At 31.7% G+C, this 23,348-nt stretch overlaps 1 protein-coding gene and 1 pseudogene across 1 annotated transcript; one reads left to right on the forward strand and one right to left on the reverse strand.

Annotated features, from left to right (window-relative positions):
• The first annotated feature begins 4,967 nt into the window (after nucleotides 1–4,967).
• On the forward strand, nucleotides 4,968–6,545 carry LOC142644757 (F-box protein At5g07610-like). The gene has a single exon (XM_075819332.1). The coding sequence runs from the start codon at nucleotides 5,040–5,042 to the stop codon at nucleotides 6,297–6,299; it is 1,260 nt and encodes a 419-aa protein (XP_075675447.1). The 5' UTR covers nucleotides 4,968–5,039; the 3' UTR covers nucleotides 6,300–6,545.
• Nucleotides 6,546–6,739: 194 nt separating this feature from the next.
• Nucleotides 6,740–16,788, reverse strand: LOC142643923 (serine carboxypeptidase-like 17; annotated as a pseudogene).
• Between the last annotated feature and the right edge of the window lie 6,560 nt (nucleotides 16,789–23,348).

Raw genomic sequence — 23,348 nt, forward strand, 5'->3', positions numbered from 1 at the left:
AATTGGGTTTAGAAGTCGTAATTGCACCAAGTGGCCACTCTCACTAATTAGAAAATTTATTTTATATTATTTGTTAGGATCAAATTAAGGTATAATATTTAACAACTGCCTAATATAAAAAATATTATAAAAAATTTATAAACTTAAATCCCACACAACCCATGTTTTTGTTTTGTTTTTTCCCTTAAGTTGCATCTTACATTTTATTAACCAGCATGTAACTTCATGCAAATGCATGGATGCATTTAAAATTAAACAAAATTTTTATTATAAAAACATAAATAATTAGTCAAATTAATTTTTTTTTAAAGCATATAACACATGCATTCATGCATACATATAGATACATTTAAAATTAAACACAATTTTTATTATAAAATATAGATAATTAGTCAAATTATTTTTTAAAGTAAATTTAAATAATCACATATCAAAATTCTTACCTAAATTCAATACTACTTATGATCATTTTTTTTTTAATTTTTAATAAGATAGAATGTGTGGTGATTTTTGTTATGTGGTGATTTTTATTTTATTTATTTATTGAGAAATATATGGTGATTTTTATTGAGAATATGTGATTTTTTTTAAAAATTTTTTTATAGTTCATTAATATTAGATTCTTAGTATTTTGCACTCATTAACTCACTTGACACAAAGATTAAAAAACTTAAGTAGACACATGGCACGAGCTTAAGTGAATAATTATGGTGTAGTTCTCACATAAATTTAGACACATGGTGCAAAATTAGATTATAATTTCTAATTCTAATTCAATTTTCTCTAAGTTTTACTTATTAATATATATATATATATATATATGAATTTTTTTTAGTTATATGATCATGTTTTTTATGGTTTATTATGTTGGAGTCCTCGTTTTCTACATTAAAGTAACTAATTTGGCACAAAAATTAAAAAATTTAGATTAGATGAGACACATGGCACAAAATTAAACTCTAATTGAAATTCAATTTTATACTAAATTAACTCACTTGGTTCAAAATTCTAAAATTTAGATTAAATGAGACATATGACTCAAAATTAAACTTTAATTGAATTCCAATTTGAAATATAATTGGTTTAGATTAGATAAGACACATGGCGCAAAATTAGACTCTAATTGAATTCCAATTTGAAATTTAATTGGATTTTCTCTCTCGTTTTTTACATTAAATTAACTAATTTGGTACAAAAATTAAAAAATTTAGATTAGATGGGACATATGGTACAAAATTAAACTCTAATTGAAATTCAATTTTACACTAAATTAACTCACTTGGTTCAAAATTCTAAAATTTAGATTAAATGAGACATATGGCGCAAAATTAAACTTTAATTGAATTCCAATTTGAAATATAATTGGTTTAGATTAGATAAAACACATGGTACAAAATTAGACTCTAATTGAATTTCAATTTGAAATTTAATTGAATTTTCTCTCTGCTTTACCTATTATTATATACTAGTTTGTAACCTCATGTATATGCATGAATACACTTAAAGATATATAATAAAATGCATAATATAATTCTTATATATATAATTTAAATATTATTGATAGTTATTTTTATATGTTGTTAACTCTTTAAAAAAAGTTGTAAGGATGTTATTAGGTATAAAATGTAAATTGTCCATGCTTTTTTATAAAATTATTGTGAATCACTTTTTTTTTTTTTTTTTTTTTTTGCGATTAACATATTCTAAACTCTTTGGTTTTTGTACTTAATAACTTACTTGGATGAATATTTATGATGTAGTCCCACATTTGGTTTTAAAATTAAGAAATAAAACCCTTTAAGAATAAATTATTTAGGACACATAGCGCAAAATTGGAACTCTAATTTGAAATTCTAATTTGAGTTTCGCTTAGTTTCACCTATTATTATTATTATTATTATTATTATATATATATATATATATAGATATAGGTTATTATCAAATCAATATTTTATTAGGATATTAAGCTTCAAGCTCTTGATTGAGGGATAAAATTTAACAATAATTTAATTTAGACAAAACGTTATCATCTAAGTTTTAGAAATTTAAGTTTTATTCAAACTAAAAGTCTATTATCAAAAATTTCCCACACAACCCACATTTGTTTTTTCCTTAAGTTGCATCTTACACTTTATTGGTTGCACTAATTACCAAATTAATTTTATATTATTTGTTAGGATATATTTCCTCAAATCAAGGGATAATATTTAACAACCGTCTAATTTAAAAAAATATATATTATAAAAAATTTCTAAACTTAAATCCTACACAACTCGCGTTTTTATTTTTATTTTTTTTACAAATTATTAATTATTATTAAATTAATATTTTATCAGGATATTAAGCTACAAGGCTTTTGACTGAGGAGTAAGATTTAACAATAATTTAATTTAGATAAAACTTTATCATCTACGTTTTAGAAATTTAAATTCTATTCAAACTAAAATTTTATTATCAAAATTTTCTCACACGATACACATTTTTGTTTTTTGTCTTTTTTTCTTCAATTTGCAGCTTACATTTTATTAATTGTTATTAAATTAGTATTTTATTAGGATATTAAGATTCAAAACTCTTAACTAAGGGATAAAATTTGAAAATAATTTAATTTAGATAAAAACTTTATTATCTAAGTCTTAGAAATTTAAATTATACTCCAACTAAAAGTTTATTGTCAAATTTTTCAGAACTTTTATATATATATATATATATACACACACACACACACATATACATATATATATATATTCAGCCATGACTTTTCGATTCATTCTTCTTAACCAATAAGTCATCCCTATAATTAAATCCCACACAATACACCCCACGTTGTTGAATTTTTTTCACTTTTTTTTCCCAAGATGAAACTTACGCTTATGTTTTAATCTAACAAATTCATCTTACTTATTGTTCTTTGATTTTGAATTTGTGTACAAGATATTATGTTAAAGGAAATTTACTATAAAGAAGAAAAATAATGGATACCCATTTAAGTTCTTGGTCCTTTTTTGTTTTTTTAGGAAAAGTTCTTGGTTCTCTTATATAAGTTTTTAATTTATTTTTTAAATTGAACTCTTTTGTGTATGTTTTGATTTTGGGTTTTGGTTATTATATTTAATTTGTGAGTGTGTTGATTTTTTTTTAATTAGATTATCACTAGGAAAAATTCAGTATTGAGGAACTATTTTGTTTATTATTGTTTATGCTGACTAGGGCATAGATTAAACATAACTCAAATAGAAATGATCAAACTCATCTCATATTTCATATTAAGAAATTAACACAAAATACAAAGAGAATTTTAAAATATAAAAATATACAAACACATAAAGTCATTGACATTTATCATCATATAACTTAAAGTAATTTTAAATTAAAATTATTTACTTATTTTATAATTTGTTATTACCATTTATTTAATAATTTAGTTTTAATTATTTTAAAAAAAATTAGCTTACATATGAATTTTCATCAAGTCATGCATCACACAAGAATAATACTAGCGTCTATAAATAATAGGACAAAGTTTGGAAACAAATTTATATGTAGTATAAGGTTATAATTTCATTCAATATCTTTTTTTTAAATGTGAATTTTGACAAGTTTACCATTTGATTAAATTTCCTTCTTATATCTTTCATGCTTGTATACATGTATTATACATTTTTTTTTTTATACCTTTTATTTAGTGTTGGTTTCACCTAAAACTTTTAGCTTTAATATTTTAGCTTTTTGCTTTAATTTTTTTTTGTCTAACCTTTCTTTCTAATTTAACAAAATTAGTTTTAAAAAATAATTTTTAACTTTTTTTGTCACACATTTAGCATAAAACATTTCAAAAAATTATATGTTATAATAAACACTATACAAATAAGTTACCAAAAATTACAGATACCCAAATGGACTATTAATTTTTTTGTTGTTGATAAAAATAGACTATTAATCTTGACCATTCATTGATGATTATATTTATTCAATAAATTTTACAAATATTTTTATATAATGAATATAGCTTTTTTTTTAATGAATAAAAATCAAATGTGTCCTATTAACGAGTGTTCAAGGTCATTTATTAATGGACCATTTTAAGAAAGAATCAGTTATTTTTCTGTCTTCATGATGGAATTTCACACTCATATTCACTTAGATTATGTTAGAGTAGAATTTTTATTTTATATAAAAAAAATATAAAAAAGTACTACTTTCACGGAATTTATAAAAAGTTGTTAAAAGAATTAGTTACTTTTTTTGTTTTCACACAAAAGAAAATTCTAAAGACATCTCCTAAATTAGTAGCTTTGGCCTTTGATTAACCAACCTTTCCTTTCATATACTTAGTTATCATGGAGAGTTATCATTGATTTTGTTCTATGGAGAGTGACTTAGTATTTAGCTAGTTTAGTTCCTTTTTCTTCTTTTAATTGGGTTCCTAGGAAGGCTAACAAGGCTGCTTATGTGCCCAGCCGTTGGTCACTTTCAAATAAATTTTTTGGCTTTGTTTGATTCTAATTCTGCTCCTCCTCCTGTTTTAGATGTAATCTATACTTTGTGTTTTTATTTTATATATATATATATATAATTTTTATTTTGTAAATCTAATTTATAAGTGAATAAAGTAATTTAAAAATTAATAGGAGAATGATTATATTTTTTAAGCAATGTTTTAGTGGGAGTTAGAGTTGCATTTTTACTAAATTGTTCTTAATTTTGCCTTTATTTAAATATAAAGGTGTAAAGGCATTTTTGAACTAAAAAAATGAAAAATTTAAATAGTAAAAACCTCTTAAATAATAGTATAGATTAAAAAAGATGCTAAATTGTATCTTGTTTCTATTATTAAAAGTTTTTATTCTCAGCAAAAAAGAAAAAAAAAATGATCATTATAAAATGTCAAATACGGTCCACAAACTGAATTAACCAATTATTTTGTTTTGTACTGTATAAATGCATATGTATCACTCTCTTTACCCCCGTCCTCTTTCTCTGTTCTTTCTCTCAAAAAAAAAACACAGCACATTCTTGTCTATCTCGGAAACCCAAAAATGCTCACCACCAACTATGGCTCCTCATCGGCTGAAACAGTCGCAAACAACGAGGATCTGGTGACCCAGATCCTGATCCGTGTACCCGTCAAGCCTCTCCTTCGTTTCAAGTGCGTTTCAAAGCATTGGCTTTCCTTAATCTCCAGCTCTCATTTCTATCACCACCACAACCACAACCACAACCAAAACCAAAACCAAAACCAAAACCAAAACCAAAAACAGAACCACCCCACTTCTCTCTCCGCCGTCATCCTCCGCCGGAACCCATCACTCTTCCAATTTGTTCCTCTCAAACCCACTAAAACTACCACCACCACCACCACTCCTCCCTTCACTTCTCTCCATTTCATCAACCAGAACAGCCCTTCAAATATCAAGATTTTACACTCTTGCCACGGCTTGTTCTTGTGCCGTAGTGTCCAAGAAAAAAACAACATCCTTAACCAAAACAATCGTCATTGTTACTACGTGTGTAATTTCACAACCAAACAGTCCACAACGCTTCCTAGTATTAATAGTTTTAGTCCCAACGAACCCATTTCGATATTTGGTCTTACCTTAGCTTTCGAGCCTTCTAAGTCACCGCACTACCAAGTTGTCTGTGTTCGGAGCTCTAAAGTTTCTATGTACTATTACCAAATCGAAGTATATTCCTCCAAGACTCGAACTTGGAGAACTTCTGGGTCTCCCTTTGTTGCTCCATTCGATATAGTGTTCGATAATGGCGTGTTTTGTAACGGAGCAGTTCATTGGATTTCTCCATCTGGGTCTGCTTTGTATTATGATATTGAAAGAGAGAGAGTCGAGAAAATGCCGAGGCTCGTTGAAAGTTGGGGTAAAAGAAGGTCTAGATATTTCGGAGAGTCTAATGGGCATTTGCATCTTGTTGACATATGTGGAGTTCGGACTACGAAATTCAAAGTTTTTGAAATGGAGAGGGACTATTCTAAGTGGTTTGTGAAGTATGAGGTTGATCTTGATGAGATTGTGGCTACGTTTCCTGAGATGGTGAGGGACTCTCTTGATCCTTGTGACTCTTATTATTATGCATTCGTTATAGTTTTTGTTGTTCGGAATGAGAATGAGGAGGAGTCATCACTCTTGTTGCATATACCTGGTAAGATCATATCTTATAATTTTAGGGACAAGAGTTTTAAGAAGGTTTGTGACTTGACTCCCATTCGCAATGAGACTAAGAGTTCTTTGCAATTTGGGTGGTTGGATGCATATCAATTTGTTGAGACTTTGGCATGTGTTTGATGATTTATATACATAGACAAAACTTATGCACTGCAGCCACATGATTAAATTTAATTGGAAATATGAAGTACTATACATGAGAAAGTGTACCTAAGCTTTACCTTTTATATATATGTGCATGTATGTCCCTAGTATTTTGGAATTCATGTTCTTTATGTTTAAATTAAGCACACTTGTATGTTTTGCTATCTGTTCCATATTTTTTATGTATCAACAATGATATAAAATTCCACTTGTTTGCTTTTGAGTTTGAAGATCATGTGATGAATTTTGTTATTTTATAGCTGTTACCTTTGAAGTGCTTTTGGGTTTCATTCAATTCCCCATCTTTGCTTCCAGTTCCAGAAAATATTGAATTGCTAAGTTATGGTTATTTATAAACTCAACTTCATGTGATGCATAAGCTTTGGTAATGAAGTGTGCAATATGTTTGGAAAGGAGCTTTTTAATATGTAGTAATATATAATTAGGGAATCAGACTGTTCATTCTAATTTGTTAAAATGTGTCTAAAAATACTGCTTACAACTGATTTGATCTTGGAGCAGATAAGCCTCCCTTTACTGCATTACCATATTCTGATATATATATATATATATATATATATATATATATATATATATATATATATATATATATATTCCCTTTTATCGTTACACTTACTAGTGATCATAATAGGAACATAAGCATTAGATTCTTGGATCAAGAAAGACATCATTGTGTTGGGATTGCTGCTTTAGTCCTAAACTAGATCCATATCATTGCATGAAACTTGAAAGGGTCTTTCATGGTTATGATCTAGTGAGAGAAAGGAATAAGTGATTTGAGAGAGAGACTTCTCAAAGTTTCTTTATTCTGCACTAGTTTTTGAAGTTAAACAAAATTCCATTGTGAGCAAACATGCTTCCACATTATCAGATTACCAAATCAATTTCAATTAGTCACACTTAAATAGGGAAATAGGCCAGCTACCTCTCTATCATGGCAGCACACTTCTTAACCATGTATTCTGCAGCAAAGTGGCCTGCTCCCTGTGAAAAAGAAATGAAACTTTGTTTTAGATTTCTAGTTGCAGACAATATTTAGAGGGCAGTTTAGTGAAGGATATTTCTTGCATTTACAGTCACGTAATTCAAAGTGAAAGTTGAGCTGATCAACTTCTTTGTGTACCTACAAGTCCATGAGGAAGAGAACATATTTTAGGCTCCTGATATCTCAAGATGGACCAAGCGAGAGAGAGTTCTGGGGAGGATAGAAAAAGAGAGGTTTTTCTTTTGGGGGGGAATGGGAGGGAGGAATTGTAAGAGATTAACAAACTTTGAAACCCACCCTGCAGTTTGACCGTCAAGAGACCATACTCTCCAGCTCTCATCTGTACTCAAACCAAGAGACGATAACCATTGTTGCGTGCTAATGTGTGGAATTGACATGTCGTGATCACCACTGTAGGAATTAAAAGATTGTATTAGACAGTACTATTTTTGTTATTCAGAGGGTGCAACACAAGGCTTGAGAGGTCACTCATCCTAATACTAATCTCACCCAAGCATTCTTAGCTACAGAGTTCTAATAGGATCCAGCACATATTGCTAACTTATATTTTCAGTAGTTTTGCTAATTGAGATTTGCTTGCACTATTATTGTTGTACACATGCTGGTAGATCAGTCAAATTTAGATGATAGAAGTAAAGTTATGCCTTAATCCCAATAAAAGAAAATTAATAACAAGGAATTGAACTTTTGTTGCCTAGATAGAATTTCTGAGACTCTAGCCCATATAAAGAGACAAAGCCAATTAGATGTGCTCAATAACTAATAGATTTTGTTAATTTTGAATATTGTTGAAAAGTTTATTTGCAGTTTTTAAGTGAGGAATTTGGGCAATATACCTGGTATGTCACCGTGAACAATAAAAACAGAAGAGCAAAAGTATCCAGCTGGATTTACCTGTATACCAGAAGTCATAGGTCGGTATTGGTGAGATTTCGATGATAGCTAACAACATTAGTGACACGCTTGGTGTAAGCTAAGGTGGTATTACAGTATTGCCAAAAGTGTTTCGTCCCCTGTTTAGCATCACAAAAATGGTATAGTGATTCTATGTAATGACTAGTTATTATGATAAATGATAAAGAGACAAGAGTGCACATACCGGTCGAATACCAAGAGCCTCTTGGACGCTTTTCTGATTCGCCCAGACGTAGCAGAGCATATGATTATTGCTCTGAAAGCAATTAAACCAATATCTTAGATATTTGCTGATACAAATACCGCATACAGGTATACACAACACAATATTTTTTTAACAGAGAGAGAAAGAGGGAGGGGGGGGGGGGGGGGGGTTAGGACTAGAAACTTTTGAGAGAAATCTTCGAACCGACTTTACATCTTCATTTGGTTCTGGGATTGCATTGCTACAATATGGTTCCAAAATTTGTACCAAATTTATGTCACTTGTCAGCTGCAAATTCAAATGACAACCCAATTCTTAGTGACAATGGAAGTTTTATGATGTAATAAGTCTAAATAAGGACCATGTCTTAATCTTCTAACCGCATCAATAGCAGCAACATCTGATGCGCACTGATAATTGCTAGCATCTATATTTACATAATTGTTGTTGCAACTATTTTTGGCTGACTGTAAAGCATGAAAGATAAAGAGTTTGGATGAAATTGCATTGATTAGAAGAGATTCATTAGTAGTAAGAAACAATACAAGCTAATAGGAAGTACTATCAGAAAGGCAAAAAAATGAAAAACAACTGAAAATAATACACCTGTTGGTACAGGCTTACACCATAGAAGCTTAAAATCACAACTTAGAAGAGTGAGTATAATATAATACTCTGTTAGAAGCACTGAACCAGGCAGTGTTCAAACAAATAAAGGTTGCTTGTGACTCTAACATGTAACTGAACCCCTCTATATCCCATTTTTTATTTTACAATACACTACATTAAAATAATATTGTATTTTAATGCACACAATCAAGTTGTAAAAAAAAATTTACACAATGCTACATTGGGTTCGTAAATATTCATGACATTGTAGCAAGTTGTAATTTTTTTTTCTTTTTTTGCTTTGAAATATCGATTGCCAGATGCATGGTTTTTTTGTGTGTGTGTGTTTTTTTAATAGTGTTATCTTTATTTTTTTTTGGAATACTTGAATAGTGTTATATATTTTGCATTTTTTTGTTAGGCTTAAACCAACCCAATGGGAATGCTCTTACAATTAATCTATAGATACAAATTTTTTCATAACTATTGATATGACCTATTATAATTGGGTGTATGATAAAAACAATATAGATGATGGTATGTATAACAGTGATGTTACTCTATTCACAACCAATTATAAAAGATGAGAAAGGTGGAAATACATTTTTCTAGATAAATTTATAGTCAAACAAATTATCAAAATAAGGAACTAGATTGCAATGAAAATTCTCTTTAAGTTTTAGTTTTAGTTTTTTTATTTTTTTATTGATTCATTTAACCTCTAATAAAGATGGATATGACAGCCACTATGATATATATTTTAACTTGATACCCAATTAATTTATCATTAAAATGAACAAATTAAAGAATGAGTAAGAGTAGCATATATATACCACTTTCAAACATAAAACCAGCGATACTAGAGCAACCAGGGCCTCCAGTCATCCATAACATCAGAGGGTCTCGTGCAGGGCTCCTTTGGGACTCAATGAAGTAGTAAAATGTTTGTGCGGTCTCATTATCACCTACACCAATGTATCTACCTGTACCAATATCAAACAAAAAAAAAATGAAATTAGTGTCTATTATTTATACATTATTAACATTTTTTTAGATCATAAAATTCAAGGACAATGTGATGAATTTTAGCACACCAAACACAAACAAACAAAAAACCACCCATTGTTCCAAATGTCAATAAAAAGTTTTTATTACTTTCTAAAAAAAATTTTGAAATTATTTTATTACTTTTTTCTCTTTTCTATTAATAAAGAAAAAATTTTAAAATAAAAATTATATTTAAATAAAGTGATAAAATAATGGAAGTTGTACAGCATTATAGATCCAATTTTGTGGTAAGAATTATAGATATTGACCCTATTAACAAAGTACAAAAGGGAACTTGCACTTGCTTCTTCTGGCCATGAACAATATACTAAGGTTAATTTGCCACGGATAAAATTTGAAGAAAATCATATATATATATATATATATATATATATATATATATATATATATATATATATATATATATATTAATAGGTGAAACTTAGAGAAAGTTCAATTAGAATTTGAAATTAGAATATAATTTTGTGTCATGTGCCTAAATTTATGTGGAGATCACACTATAATTATTCACTTAATTAAGTTTGTACAAATTTATGTGGAGATCACACCATAATTATTCACTTAATTAAGTTTGTACGTACCATGTGTCCACTTAAATTTTTTAATCTTTGTGTCAAGTGAGTTAATAAGTGCAAAATACTAAGAATCTAATATTAATGAACTATAAAATAAATAAAAACAAATCACATATACTCAATAAAAATCACCACGCAACAAAGATCATCACACGTTCTATCTTATTAAAAATTATCGTAAGTAGTATTAAATTTAGGTGAGAACTTTAATATGTGACTAATTACGTTTACTTTTAAAAAAAATAATTTGACTAATTGTTTATATTTTATGATAAAAATTGTGTTTAATTTTAAATGTATCTTTTATGTATGCATATGTTATATTTTTTTTAATAAATAATTTGACTAATTATTTATATTTTTGTAATAAAAATTGTATTTAATTTTAAATGCATCTATTCAGGGGCGTAGCCAAAAAAATTTGGTTGAGAGGGCCGAGGTAACAATATAATATTGATTTGCAACTCAAGAAAAATACAAAGTATAACATATATACATACATATATCTCTTTCGGCACTAGTTTTAGAAAAAGAAAAAACATTAAATATAACAAAAATTAGACTACATTTACAAGAAATAATATTCATAGAAATTATATGTAACAAAGTCACTATAAGCAAACATAAAATAAAGAGCAGTTAAATTCAACTAAATTCGACTACTATGGTATAAAATAAATTCAAAATCAATTTCATACCTCTCAACTAAATAGAAATTAAACTACAGAAGAATATTATAAATCATAAGATAAATAAATAGGAATCAAACTAAAAGATCAATAAGAAAGAAGAAGAATTTTGTACTTCTCAATATTTTCTTAGCTTTAAATAAGAAAACTCTTTCTTAAGGAAGGGAGAGAAGCTAATTAAAATGTGACTACGTGAGAGCATCTTAAGGAAGAATTAATGAAGAGAAATTGAAGAGAGATCGGAGTTTTTTGGGTGGCTATAAACCGGAAGGGAATGTTATAATAGTTTTGGGAAAGTGCAAAACATAAGTTTAATACTTTAAGTGTAGTATATTGGGTTAAACACCCGTTTTTCATGACCAATAAAATACAAACAATGTTATCATTGTGAAGGAAAATTCAATTCGATGAGGTCTTTTTAAGAAAAAGTTAGAATTTTTTTTTTTGGAGACAAAGTAACAATTACATCAGCTTCTAGGGATTGCTAAAAACAAGGGAATTACTTCTATCCATGCAATATTATCCTCGTTGACTACCCAGCATAAGAAGCTAATAGCAGGGCTAGGGCTACCTATTAACAAACTTAACAAGGGACTATACTAAAACTCCAAGACCTGCACATGGATAGGAGAGTGTGGACTTATCAACAAGATGCCCATTAGCCTCACAGTCTCTCTACTCTCATGATAATTCCCACACTATTACAACATAGTTCCTTGAATAGCCATAGGATATAGTCTCACTCCGGAAAAAGAATGTGGGATATGGCTGTTTTAGAGGAGGAAAGGAAAGGTCAAAAGATGAAAAGTAGGGATAATTCCCACACTGGTACAACATAGGTCCTTGAATACTATAGGATATAGTCTCAGGAAAAGAATGTGGAATATGGCTGACATGTTTTAGAGGGGGAAAGGTAAAGTTAAAAGATGAAAAGTAGGGATTTGGGGTAGGGAATTTTTATGATTGGCGTATTGGAGGAGGGGTCAAGCTTTTCTCATAGGGGGCCAGCTCTTAAATGAGAAGGTGTGAAACTGACCGAGCTCTTTTAACACCAAAAAAAAAAAAAAAAAAGTGACAATGGTGAAACTGACCGAGCTAGAACTAAAATGATGATGATAAGAACTTACCTAGTTTCAAGGGTGAACGGAAGGTCACCGGGATAACCAGGTAGAGAAGTGACAATGATTGAGGAGTTTGTGGCTGAGATTGCTACTATTAAACCCAGTAGAAGAAGAAGAAGTAGAAGCAATCCATTTCTGAAATGAATCATGGTTGCTTTCGCTTTTGGTGCCACACTGAATGAATTAGTATTGGCCAATGTTTTTCTGCTTATATATATAAAGATCCCAGAATCAAACAATTATTCTTATACTCTTCTCATTAATCATTAATGACATCTGTAACTGTAAGTCTCAGGTTCTGTTAGAGTTTAATTAGTTGGGCTAGAGGTCAAAGGTAACAAACCGTTTTGTTAAAGGTAAGTACAGAGGAAAATAAAGAAATGAAGACTTTTTCCTCTCTTTGTGGCTCTCCCTTGTGACACCCTCTTTTTTTTTTTTTTTTTTTTTTTAATGGTGTCCCTCTTGACACTTCTAGTTCTGCTGCAAACCTTCCGTGACATTGGGCAAAGATATTTTACACTTTTTTTTTTAATTGATATATGATTTTAATATTCGAATAAATTCATCTTTTTTTTTTCTTTGAAGAAGAAATTCATTATTTTTCAAGAATTTAGTATTGGTATAGTCTTTATAGATTTATTTGAATTTTGAATGCTTTACAACTTTACATCTATAAATAATGTTGTATTTTTATCATCCACAAATATTACCTAACACAATCTGTTGCACAAGTATCATGGCTCTTTTGTTAGCAAAAATAAAAAATGCAATATGTTTCCTTATTCATCAGTAAGTAGTAATAATTGTTAGTGCTGTTGAAAGTTGAGACATTTCACTAAATTGTTTCATTGTATTCCAAGAAGAGCCAAGTTATGGTGACTTGGGTATTTAACAAAAGAAAAACATAGAGGATAAGGAAAAATTTAGTTCCAAACTGATTTGGAGTTATCTTTCTCCAACCTACTATGTGGCAATTGAAGAGAGTGGATAATCTTATACATCGTCACACAATGGGCTAGAAAAGATAGCTCCAAACCGGTTTGATTTAAACTTTGTACAAAGGTTAATAGGAAGAGTTTATGATAAGTTTGGATCCTCCTTGCCCACAAATATTACCTAACACAATCTGTTGCACAAGTATTGGTATAAGTAGGCTAGAATATGATTCGCCACCAACATAGAGTTGATTTTCCAAAAAGTGAGGGTGCTCATTCAACCACTGCATACAAATTGAAATTAACTTGGAAAAATTTAAACACCTCATCAAATAAAATTTTAAAAAACTTAGTGTATTCTATTATCATCTATTTTCTCACACACCTTTTGTAGAAATTCATAGGTTTGTGCTACAAATTTGTAATCGCCTATAATATAGTCATCTAAGCTCTCTGAATAAGAGAATTTAGTCCCAACTGGTCCATCCATATATATAATGTTGAGGCTCTGAAAAACCATCATCACATTTCAATAAGATGGATTAAAATTGTGTTATAATAGAGTTGATATGAAACGTGCATAAAAATCAAACTAGTGCAATTAAATTCATACTTGTGTCCATGCAAATGGGTTATCCTGAAGTGTTGGTAGGCTCGCATTGTAATCTCCAAGTTTGAAGGTTACAGGACCCATATATTTGTGAGATATACATTTAGAAGAATGTTGAAATTTAATTTGTAAATTAGACACAATTCATGTAGGACCAAATTTAAAACTTGAATCCTCTATAAATAGTTAGTTGGAAATACTTTGTTAGCTAATTATCTTGCATGTGATGTGGATGAGACCCTAAAATATAACATATGACTAACTCAAGAAATTCAACGGTACAATTTTAAAATTCAAAATATATATTCCAATTCAATACCTATTATCCCTAAAATGAATGAAAAGATGAATAAGAGTAGCATACCACTTTATAAAAAGACACAAGAGGGTCCCTTGAAGGGCTCCTTTGGGACTCAACAAAATAGTAAAATAATTATACGGTCTCATTATCACCCACACCAATGTATCTACATGGACCAATATCCAACAAAATAAATCAGTATCTACTGCTATTTACATATTATTATCATTTTTTTTAGTAATAATAAAATTCATTGGGAAAGTCAAGATTCTTGTTTTAGGGTACATGCTGTCAGTTTTTAGGTGTGATTATATTAAAATAAATACACACAATTTTGTGGGTTCCTTCATATAACAGTTATTGATGATGCCTCTATTTGCAAAGTACAAAAAGGAATTTTTATTTCTTTGAGGAAAAAGTCTAGAATTACAATACTTTTCATAAGTTTTTGTCACAATTGTGATGTGGTAGAGTGTGATTTGTGAAGAGAAAATAATGGGTCTATGTGTAGGTGATGGTCAATCACTCACAATCTACTACATCAAAGTTATGGCAAATAAATTGTGGTCTAGAAGGTAGGCAATTAGCTATACATAACATTGTCCAAGATAAAATTTGAAGTGTGTGTATATATATATAGTTTCTTTCACACCTTTTTTCATGTAAAGGGGAATATATTATATTAGATTAGGAAAGAGGAATGATAGCCACACTCCTTATTGCTAGGACTATCCACGGATTGAGCAGGGTTGGGTTTGTGCCCAACCCGGACTCGACCCGAATAATTCGGGTGGATAAAAATATAACCTGAAACCAGCTTGAAGATTTGGTCGATTCTTTCGGTTCGAGTCTCGGTCTCGGGTTTTATAATTAGGGATGATATTTAGCCAGATTTGTTGATATTTGGACGAATTTGTCGAGATCTAGCCAATATCTGGTTGGATTTGTTGAGATCGGGCCAAAATTTGGCTGGATCTATCAAGATCTGGCCTAGATTTCGCCGAATAACGGCGAGATCTCACCATATCTCGAAGGATCTAGACTAGATCTCGACGGATCTCGACTAGATCTTGTCGGATTTGGTTCAGAAAGGTAAAAGCTTGTGGGGTTTCATGGGTTTTGAAAGGGAAAACCAGCAACTGACCCATGGGGGTCGAGTTAGAGAGTTTGGAACTTGCGTCCGACCACAGTAGTTGTTGGATTGGGTGGTGGCGGGTCAGACACGGGCGGGTGGGCTGGCCTCTTGGACACCCCTACTTATTACATATACGTATTCACTGTACATATACTAACACATGAACTGAATTGTATTGTTAAAATAGTACAATGATTATAATAAATTACTAATAACAATAGTAACTAGCTTGGTCACACATGCTTCGCACGGGCGATGAGACTTTTTTTTTTATAGAAAAAAACTACGTTTTTTATTTTATAAATATAATTTTTATTTTTAGAATCTAATTTATAAGTGGATAAAGCAATTTAAAAATCAATAGGAGAGTGGCCTTATTTTTTAGGCAATGTTTTAGTGGAAGTTAGAGTTGTATGTTTATCAGATTGTCATTTTGTTTTGTTTCTACTTAAACATATGGGTGTAGTGCCATTTAAAAAAAAAAATTGAGGATGCCAAATAGGGAAGCCTTTTAAATAATAATAATAATAATAATAATAATAATAATAATAATAATAAAGCAATACAATAGATCATTCAAAGTGACAAAGCAAGTATAAAATATAAGAGCCAACAAAAAAACATTAAGTGTGCGTTTGGGATGCGCGTTTTACGCTTCCCACATCTTGTGTTTGCCTTTTTTTCTTTTTTTTAAGTGCCTCTTGCACTATTCATGGGACATGAACAGTGCATTTAGGCATGTGAATAGTACAATGCACGTGAACAGTAACCTTTTTTTTTTTTTTTTTTTTTTTTTTTTTTTTCAGTTTTCAGCAAAATAAACTGTATCTAAAGGGATTCTAAAAAGTGTGGGTTAATATACCCCTACAGTCACATCAAGAGGTAATAAACAAAAGCCAAAAGCTTTCTAGCTCAACTGTGACATTTTTTTGATGTTTGCAATTGAAACGTCAAAGGTTCAATTGAAATCTCTCATCCACATTGCAATCATCAAATTATCCACACACAGAAGCAAATTAAAATTCACAATTGTTCATTTCTCAAAATATTTTGTGCCACCAGAAAGAAATCTCCCCAAACTAGCATGATGATGATGATAACAACAATAATAAAAACTTACCCAGTTTCAAGTGTGAAAGGAAGCTCACCGGTCTAGCCAGGTAGAGTTGTGACAATCTTGGAAGTGTTTGAGATTGTAGAGGCAGCTGCTACTAAGAAATCCAGTAGAAGTAGTAGACGTAAGTGTTTGAGCTTGATGTGTTCGCTTCTAGTCATGAAGACATGTCAGGGATCGACTTAAGTGTCATTACTGATCACTTGAATGTGTATCCATCTTCCAAGCTTGTTCGTCATAAGAAGAGGGTCTTTGCTCCTGAGCGAGATAAGGCTATCAAAGAAGAAGTCCAGAAGTTAACCATAGTAGAATTCATTCAAGAAGTCTATTACCCAAATTGGTTAGCTAACGTGGCGATGGTTAAGAAGGCTAACGACAAGTGGAGGATGTGTGTAGACTTCACTGGTTTGAACAAGGCTTGCCCCAATGATAGTTATCAGTTGCCACGCATTGACCAATTAGTAGATTCAACTACAAGTCATCAGTTACTCAGCTTCATGGACGCCTTCTCAGGTTATAACCAAATAAGGATGAATGAGACAGATCAAGAGAAGACATCCTTCATTACCAGTCACGGTTTGTTTTGTTACAAAGTGATGCCCTTTGGTTTGAAGAATGCGGGGGCAACTTACCAAAAGTTGGTCAATCACATGTTCCGTCCTCAGATAGGATGGAATGTAGAAGTTTATGTTGATGATATGCTGGTGAAGAGCTTGGACGAGAAGAAACACTTGGACGACCTACAAGAGACCTTTGACAAGCTTAGACGATACAATATGAAGCTGAATCCAAGTAAGTATGCCTTTAGGGTTTCATCAGGGAAGTTCCTAGGGTTCATGGTTTCATAGAGGGGAATCGAAGCGAATCCTGATAAGATCCAAGCAATATTAAGTATGGAATCACCAAAGAATGTCAAGGAAGTCCAGTCCCTCATAGGACGAGTTGCAGCTCTAAATAGGTTTGTTTCAAAAGCTACAAATAAGTGTTTGCCTTTTTTCAAAGTTCTCAAGAAGGCATTTGAATGGACGGACGAGTGCCAAAAGGCCTTCCAAGATCTTAAGGTCTATCTTCTATAGCTCCCTTGCTAAGCTTGTCCATACCAGGTGAGGAGTTGTATTTATACTTAGGAGTGTCCCCATATGCAGTAAGCTCAACATTAATCAGGGAAGAAAGGAAAGTGCAGAAGCTTGTGTATTATACAAGCCAAGCACTAAGGGGAGCAGAAGGACGATAACCAATGATTGAAAAGTTAGCATTTGCACTTATAATAGCTTCCAGGAAATTAAGGCATTAATTCCAGGCACTTGTCATCAACGTCATGACGGATCATTTGCCCAAGAAGGCGATGAACAAGTTTATAGTAGAAAAGTGTAATTTGCCCCCCCAAAAAGTTTTAAAGAAATTAAAAGAACTATATTTTCTTCAATTTTTATATGAAAAAAAGCTAAGTATTGCTCATCACCACCTTCAACGAAATAAAAGTTCCTTTTCTGTAGTTTGCAAATAGGATCACTAATAAGAAGTGTTTGTTTGGCTAAAAATCTCCTAGCTTTAAGCTTTTAGTTTTTTTTTCTAGATTTTCTTATTTAAAAAATCATTTTAACTTTAATAAAACTAACTATTTTGAAAATAAATTAGCTTTTACCCTTTTGTCATGTCACAAATTTATTTAACATAAAAGTTATCGAAAACTATATCTTTTAATAAACACAATGTATCAAAAATTACAAAATTTCCAAAGGTACACCAATCGTTATGGACCCCCCCCCCAAAAAAATTATGTGTATCAATATAACCTATATTTTCACAATTTATATTCATTAATAATCTTATCGAAACACTGACATTGTGTTCCTCAAAATAAAATTCCTGACTTTGGCAATGAATTTTGTGAGGTATAGGAATTCTAGTAAGGTAATTACACTACGTATCATACCCATGGCCGAGAAGGCCACGCCCTCAGATTATAAGTTTACGTCAATAGCACGTCATCAGATGAAGTCGTGTTGTACAGAAAGAGCTTCAAGGAATGGGCTAGCATTGACATGACTGAAGAGATGGTGGCTGCCACCACATGTAATGCATTCCACCAAACCTCCTAGCTACATTTATGTGGAGAAGACCCTTGAACAGTGCTGTCTTAGCTGCCATGACTCACAAGGGGATTGAAAAGGTGTTTGATGGGACAGACACTCAAGTAGTGGCCTGAATGGCCAATAAATGAATGGCCAAGATCATCTAAAGGGAGTTCTATAACGCAAGGAACCCTCTAAGGATTTGGAGGAGAGGAAAAGAGAGAAAATTACTGTAGCATTAGGAATGGGACTTGTAACCAAAATCCAATAGAAGCATATATATATATATATATATATATATATATATATATATATAAAAGATTCAGTCTCCTCAGACTGTGCCGAGGAGTATTTACTTCGTGCAAACCAATCGTATTCTTGTTTTCTTTTCATCTGCGCTTGTTGTGGTGGGCCTTTTTGTGATTTCGGGCTAGACTGCCTCCTGCTGCACTGGGCCCAAGTGTTTTATATAAGAGAATCGGGACTGGCCCAACTGCAACTCACTTTGGTCTAGCTTTTGTGCAAACTATGCCTCGTTTGCCGAAACTTTAGTCACATGCCAATGGCAGACAAAGTTGCTGCAGAAAAAAGTTATGATAGAATGAGTGCAAAAAAACAATGATAAACGAGATGTACTATTGTTAGGCAAACTAAGTAAGCAATCTTTCATTAAAGTAAAAGAAAAGAACAAGTAGTAAGTGCAATAATAAAGGCTGGAGGGGAAACGATAGTAATAATCAGTAAAGTCAGGGACTGAGGATGATTAGTTTACCATATTCAGTTTTGTCACGGGACTATGTTCAGGGAGGGAACCATTTCCTCAATGTGGGTAACCTCGCAGGAGGATCCTGCCACGAAAATTACACACTTTGAAGGAACGGACCTAAATGGCTTGTACCCAAACAGATTCTTTTTCTTTCGCAGAAGGTAGGCTTTAAGAAGGAGAGACGGAAAGAAAACCTATTGGTGCATGCCTGTCATTCTACTCTCTCTCTCGCTCTTTTTCTAACTCTCTATTTCTTTTCCTCTATTTTACTATTTCAATTTTTTTCTTTTGTTTTCTTTCTTTCTTTTGTGTTTTCTTGTGCGATGTGATGGTGATCACTCTTGTGGTGATTGCTACTATTGTCGACCTCCTACTGTGCACGGCAAATGCCCTTTATATACTGCCTATCGTGATTGTTTTTTACCATTTTGCCCCTTAACAACCTTTGTCTTGTCGGGGTGTCCTTGCCAACCACCGCTGGTTTGTCAGCTACCCAACCACCACCACTTACCTATGTTGGTTGTGCCACTCCCCATTACCAGACAAAGAAGGTTATTTTGTTTGTTTGCTCACCGTGACATTCTAATCTACCATGGTGTATATATTCTCTCTTCCTATCTCTCATGGCATACACCTAGTGGTTCCAGCTCATTCTCCCTCTTTTAAGTGATATGTCTCCCAGCAGAACATTTTCCCCAAAAGAGCTTAAGTGGGAACCCCAGAATAGGCTTCCCCTTCTCCCCACCACTAGACTAAACCCTCTCTTACTATTGACCCATAACCCATCATTCTTGTATTAGCTGGGTACAGGCTAGTAATGCATGGGTCTTGCATGTGCTCCACTTCCTGTGTACGTCCAAAACATGTCCGCTGCTCATGTGTTTGTCATGGTCTGGGGCTTGCTTGTGCACCTTGCCACCTATCCTTGACCTCTTATGGCATGAACTGTCCTCTAGGCTTTCCTTCTTTATTGGCCTGCTTCTTTTCAAGGGCTGGTTTGTACTTGGGTTTTTCTCCTTTTAGTCCATTCCTTGCTCCACCAGTAGCCTTGTTGCAATTCTCGTCATACCACTCTGCTATTCTTGCCACGGTGTTATTTGACCCATGTTTGCTGGACCTGTTTGGGCCTATTGCTCATCCTTCTTTCAATGACTTCGTAGGGTCATTCATTATACTTTTAGGCTTTCTTAGCCCGTTACATTGCTTGTGGGCTCTTTTGTCCAATTTCTTTCTCCTTGGGCATCCTTGGCTCATTTCCTAATTCTGCATTCCCATGGGCACTTTGCTAGCTCTTTTAAGATACCTTGGCCCAATTACTTTATCCTTTATCCTTCATCCTTAGGGCTCATGGGCTTTCCATCCACCCCTTTCTTTCTTACTTCATTACTTCGGGTCTGTGGTGGTCCATTCTTGCTTTTCTTTATTACATAATGCCCATGAGTTTACTACTTCCTACTTTGGGCTCTTCTGGGCCCATTCACTTTTCTTAAGACCCATTTATTTATTTTATGGGCCTATGATCCATTATTCCTGCCATTGATGGTTCTTTCCTATCAATCCACTAACTCTCTTCTTGCCCATATTGTTGGGCTTCTTCCTACTACTGGGCTTTCAAAAATGAGTATCAACACTTGTTATAGTTGTCTTTTGATTCATTAAAGCTCAGTTTTCCAACCCATTCTCTACAAATTCATTGTATTGGGCTTTTTGGGCCTAAGTCTTTTTCCCTTTAGGCTCGAGAACCAAATCTAGTCCTTACAAATTTTATTATCATCTAAAAAAATGTTAATCAGTAATGTCTAAATAGCAGTAGATACTAATTTATTTTGTTGGATATTTGTACATGTAGATACATTGGTGTGGGCTATAACGAGACCGCACAACTATTTTACTATTATGTTAAGTCCCAAATGAGCCCTTCACGAGACCCTCTTTTGTTATTGGAGGTCCTAGTTGCTCTAGTCTAGCTAGGTTCTTTTTTGAAAGTGGTATGATATGCATACATGCTACACATCTTTCTATTCTTTTTAGGGAAAATGGGTATGAAATTTATAAAATTTAATAGTTACAATAGGGTGGGAATTTGGGATTGAATCTTAGACGTCTTTGAACACTAGAAAGTGTCAATTGAACTATAAGTGGCCTTAGGAAAATCGGAATGGAATTGGGATATTTGTTATAGTGATTGTCATTTCTTCTATTGTCATACAAAAATGAGAAAAAAAATGAAAATGAAAAAGTCATCATATAGCGAGATCTTTATTAGAGGTCAAATGATTCAATTAAAAAAAAAAATAGCAGTCTTAGTTCTAAATGGGAATGTTATTTTGATAATTTTTTTGACTAAAAAATATTTTATAAAAATATATCTCCATCTTTCGCATTTTGTAATACATATTGTATTAAAAAATTCTCTTGCAGAAGCTGAATTTCTAGACTTGGGTTGATTTAGGAGTTGATGGTGTGTGACTAACACATCACATGCAAAATAATTAGCTGACAAATTATTTCCAACTATTTATAGAGGATTCAAATTTTCAATTAGGTCTGACAGATTGAGATCATGTGTAATACTGAGGGTTTACACCTGATATAATTACTATCAATGGTTGAGATTGATAGTTGCAAAAAGCAACTTCCAATCTCAACCATTGATTAAAAAAAGTTTTTAAAAATTAACAAAAATAAAAGGTAAAAGTTTAAAAAGTGTGCTAATCCATTTGCATGGACACAAATATGAATTTAACTGTGCTAATTTTATTTTTATGCATATTTTATATCAAATTCTATTGTAACAAAATTTTAATCTACCTTGTTGAATATATAATATAATTTAAACTCAATTAAAATTAAACTAAGAAGTTGGCTACAACATCAACTTGTAAAAATGTCGTTAAATAATTTTTGTCTGTAGTATTACTTTTAAAATTTTATATTTGAACAATAATGTGTAAGATAGTGAGGTCTCAAAAGCTTACTTGTCATTGTAAAAATAAATAAATAAAGGCTTATATGTCAAAATATTATGAAGTGAACAAAATAAGGATGTTCACCCAACCCACCAACCTGATGACGAAACCAACTAGACCCAATCCAATGCCTTTGATTGGTTGGTTTTCATGGTTGGTAGATTGGGTTGAAATTTTATTTTGAGTATTAGATTAGGTCGGGTTTGGATTAATAGATTTTCAATCTATCTAACCAAATTTGACCTATACTTTTTTATTAGAATTACTATTATTTGCTATGGTATTTTTGGAATCAATTTTGATGAATTGAGAATTTTTAAATATAATTTAGACATATTATGTAAATTGTAATAATTTATTGTAGCAAATATTTAAATAGTCGATAAAAGTCCAATTTTTCAAAGGTATAGAATTATGTAGTCAAAATGCAAAAGGACCCCTAGGATTTGAGTCAGTTGCAAAAACACCCATTGGAGTTTTAATTTTTCCTTTAACTCCTTGAGTTTTTCATATCTGCCAAATTAACCATGAGATTAACTTTCGTTAGCTCTTATAGATGAAAAAAATCACTTGACCACATTAAGAACTCACCAGTTGATTTTGTTCTACACCAGGTCACATGATTTTTTTGTCCGGGCTAACAAAAATTAGCCCCAAAGGTCAATTTGGTGGATATCAAAATCTCAATGAATTATAAGGAAGAATTCACCTTAGCGGATGTTTTTGCAATTAACCTAAACCTTGGGGGATGTTTTTGCATTCAAGGCAAATATGTAAAGTATAACTCACCAACCCAACTTAATTTATCTTGATCCATGTGGGTTAAGTTTTTGTCTAGAACAGGTTGAAATTTTCAGCTTATTTGCAATTTTAGTTAATTTTTGTTACTATTCATAGATCTTACTACACTT

This window comes from Castanea sativa, chromosome 7 (assembly GCF_040712315.1).
Source record: "Castanea sativa cultivar Marrone di Chiusa Pesio chromosome 7, ASM4071231v1".
Lineage (NCBI taxonomy): Eukaryota > Viridiplantae > Streptophyta > Magnoliopsida > Fagales > Fagaceae > Castanea > Castanea sativa.

Excerpts from the sequence above, each read along its gene's own strand:
- LOC142644757 (XM_075819332.1), top strand. The coding sequence starts at position 5,040 with ATGCTCACCACCAACTATGGCTCCTCATCGGCTGAAACAGTCGCAAAC.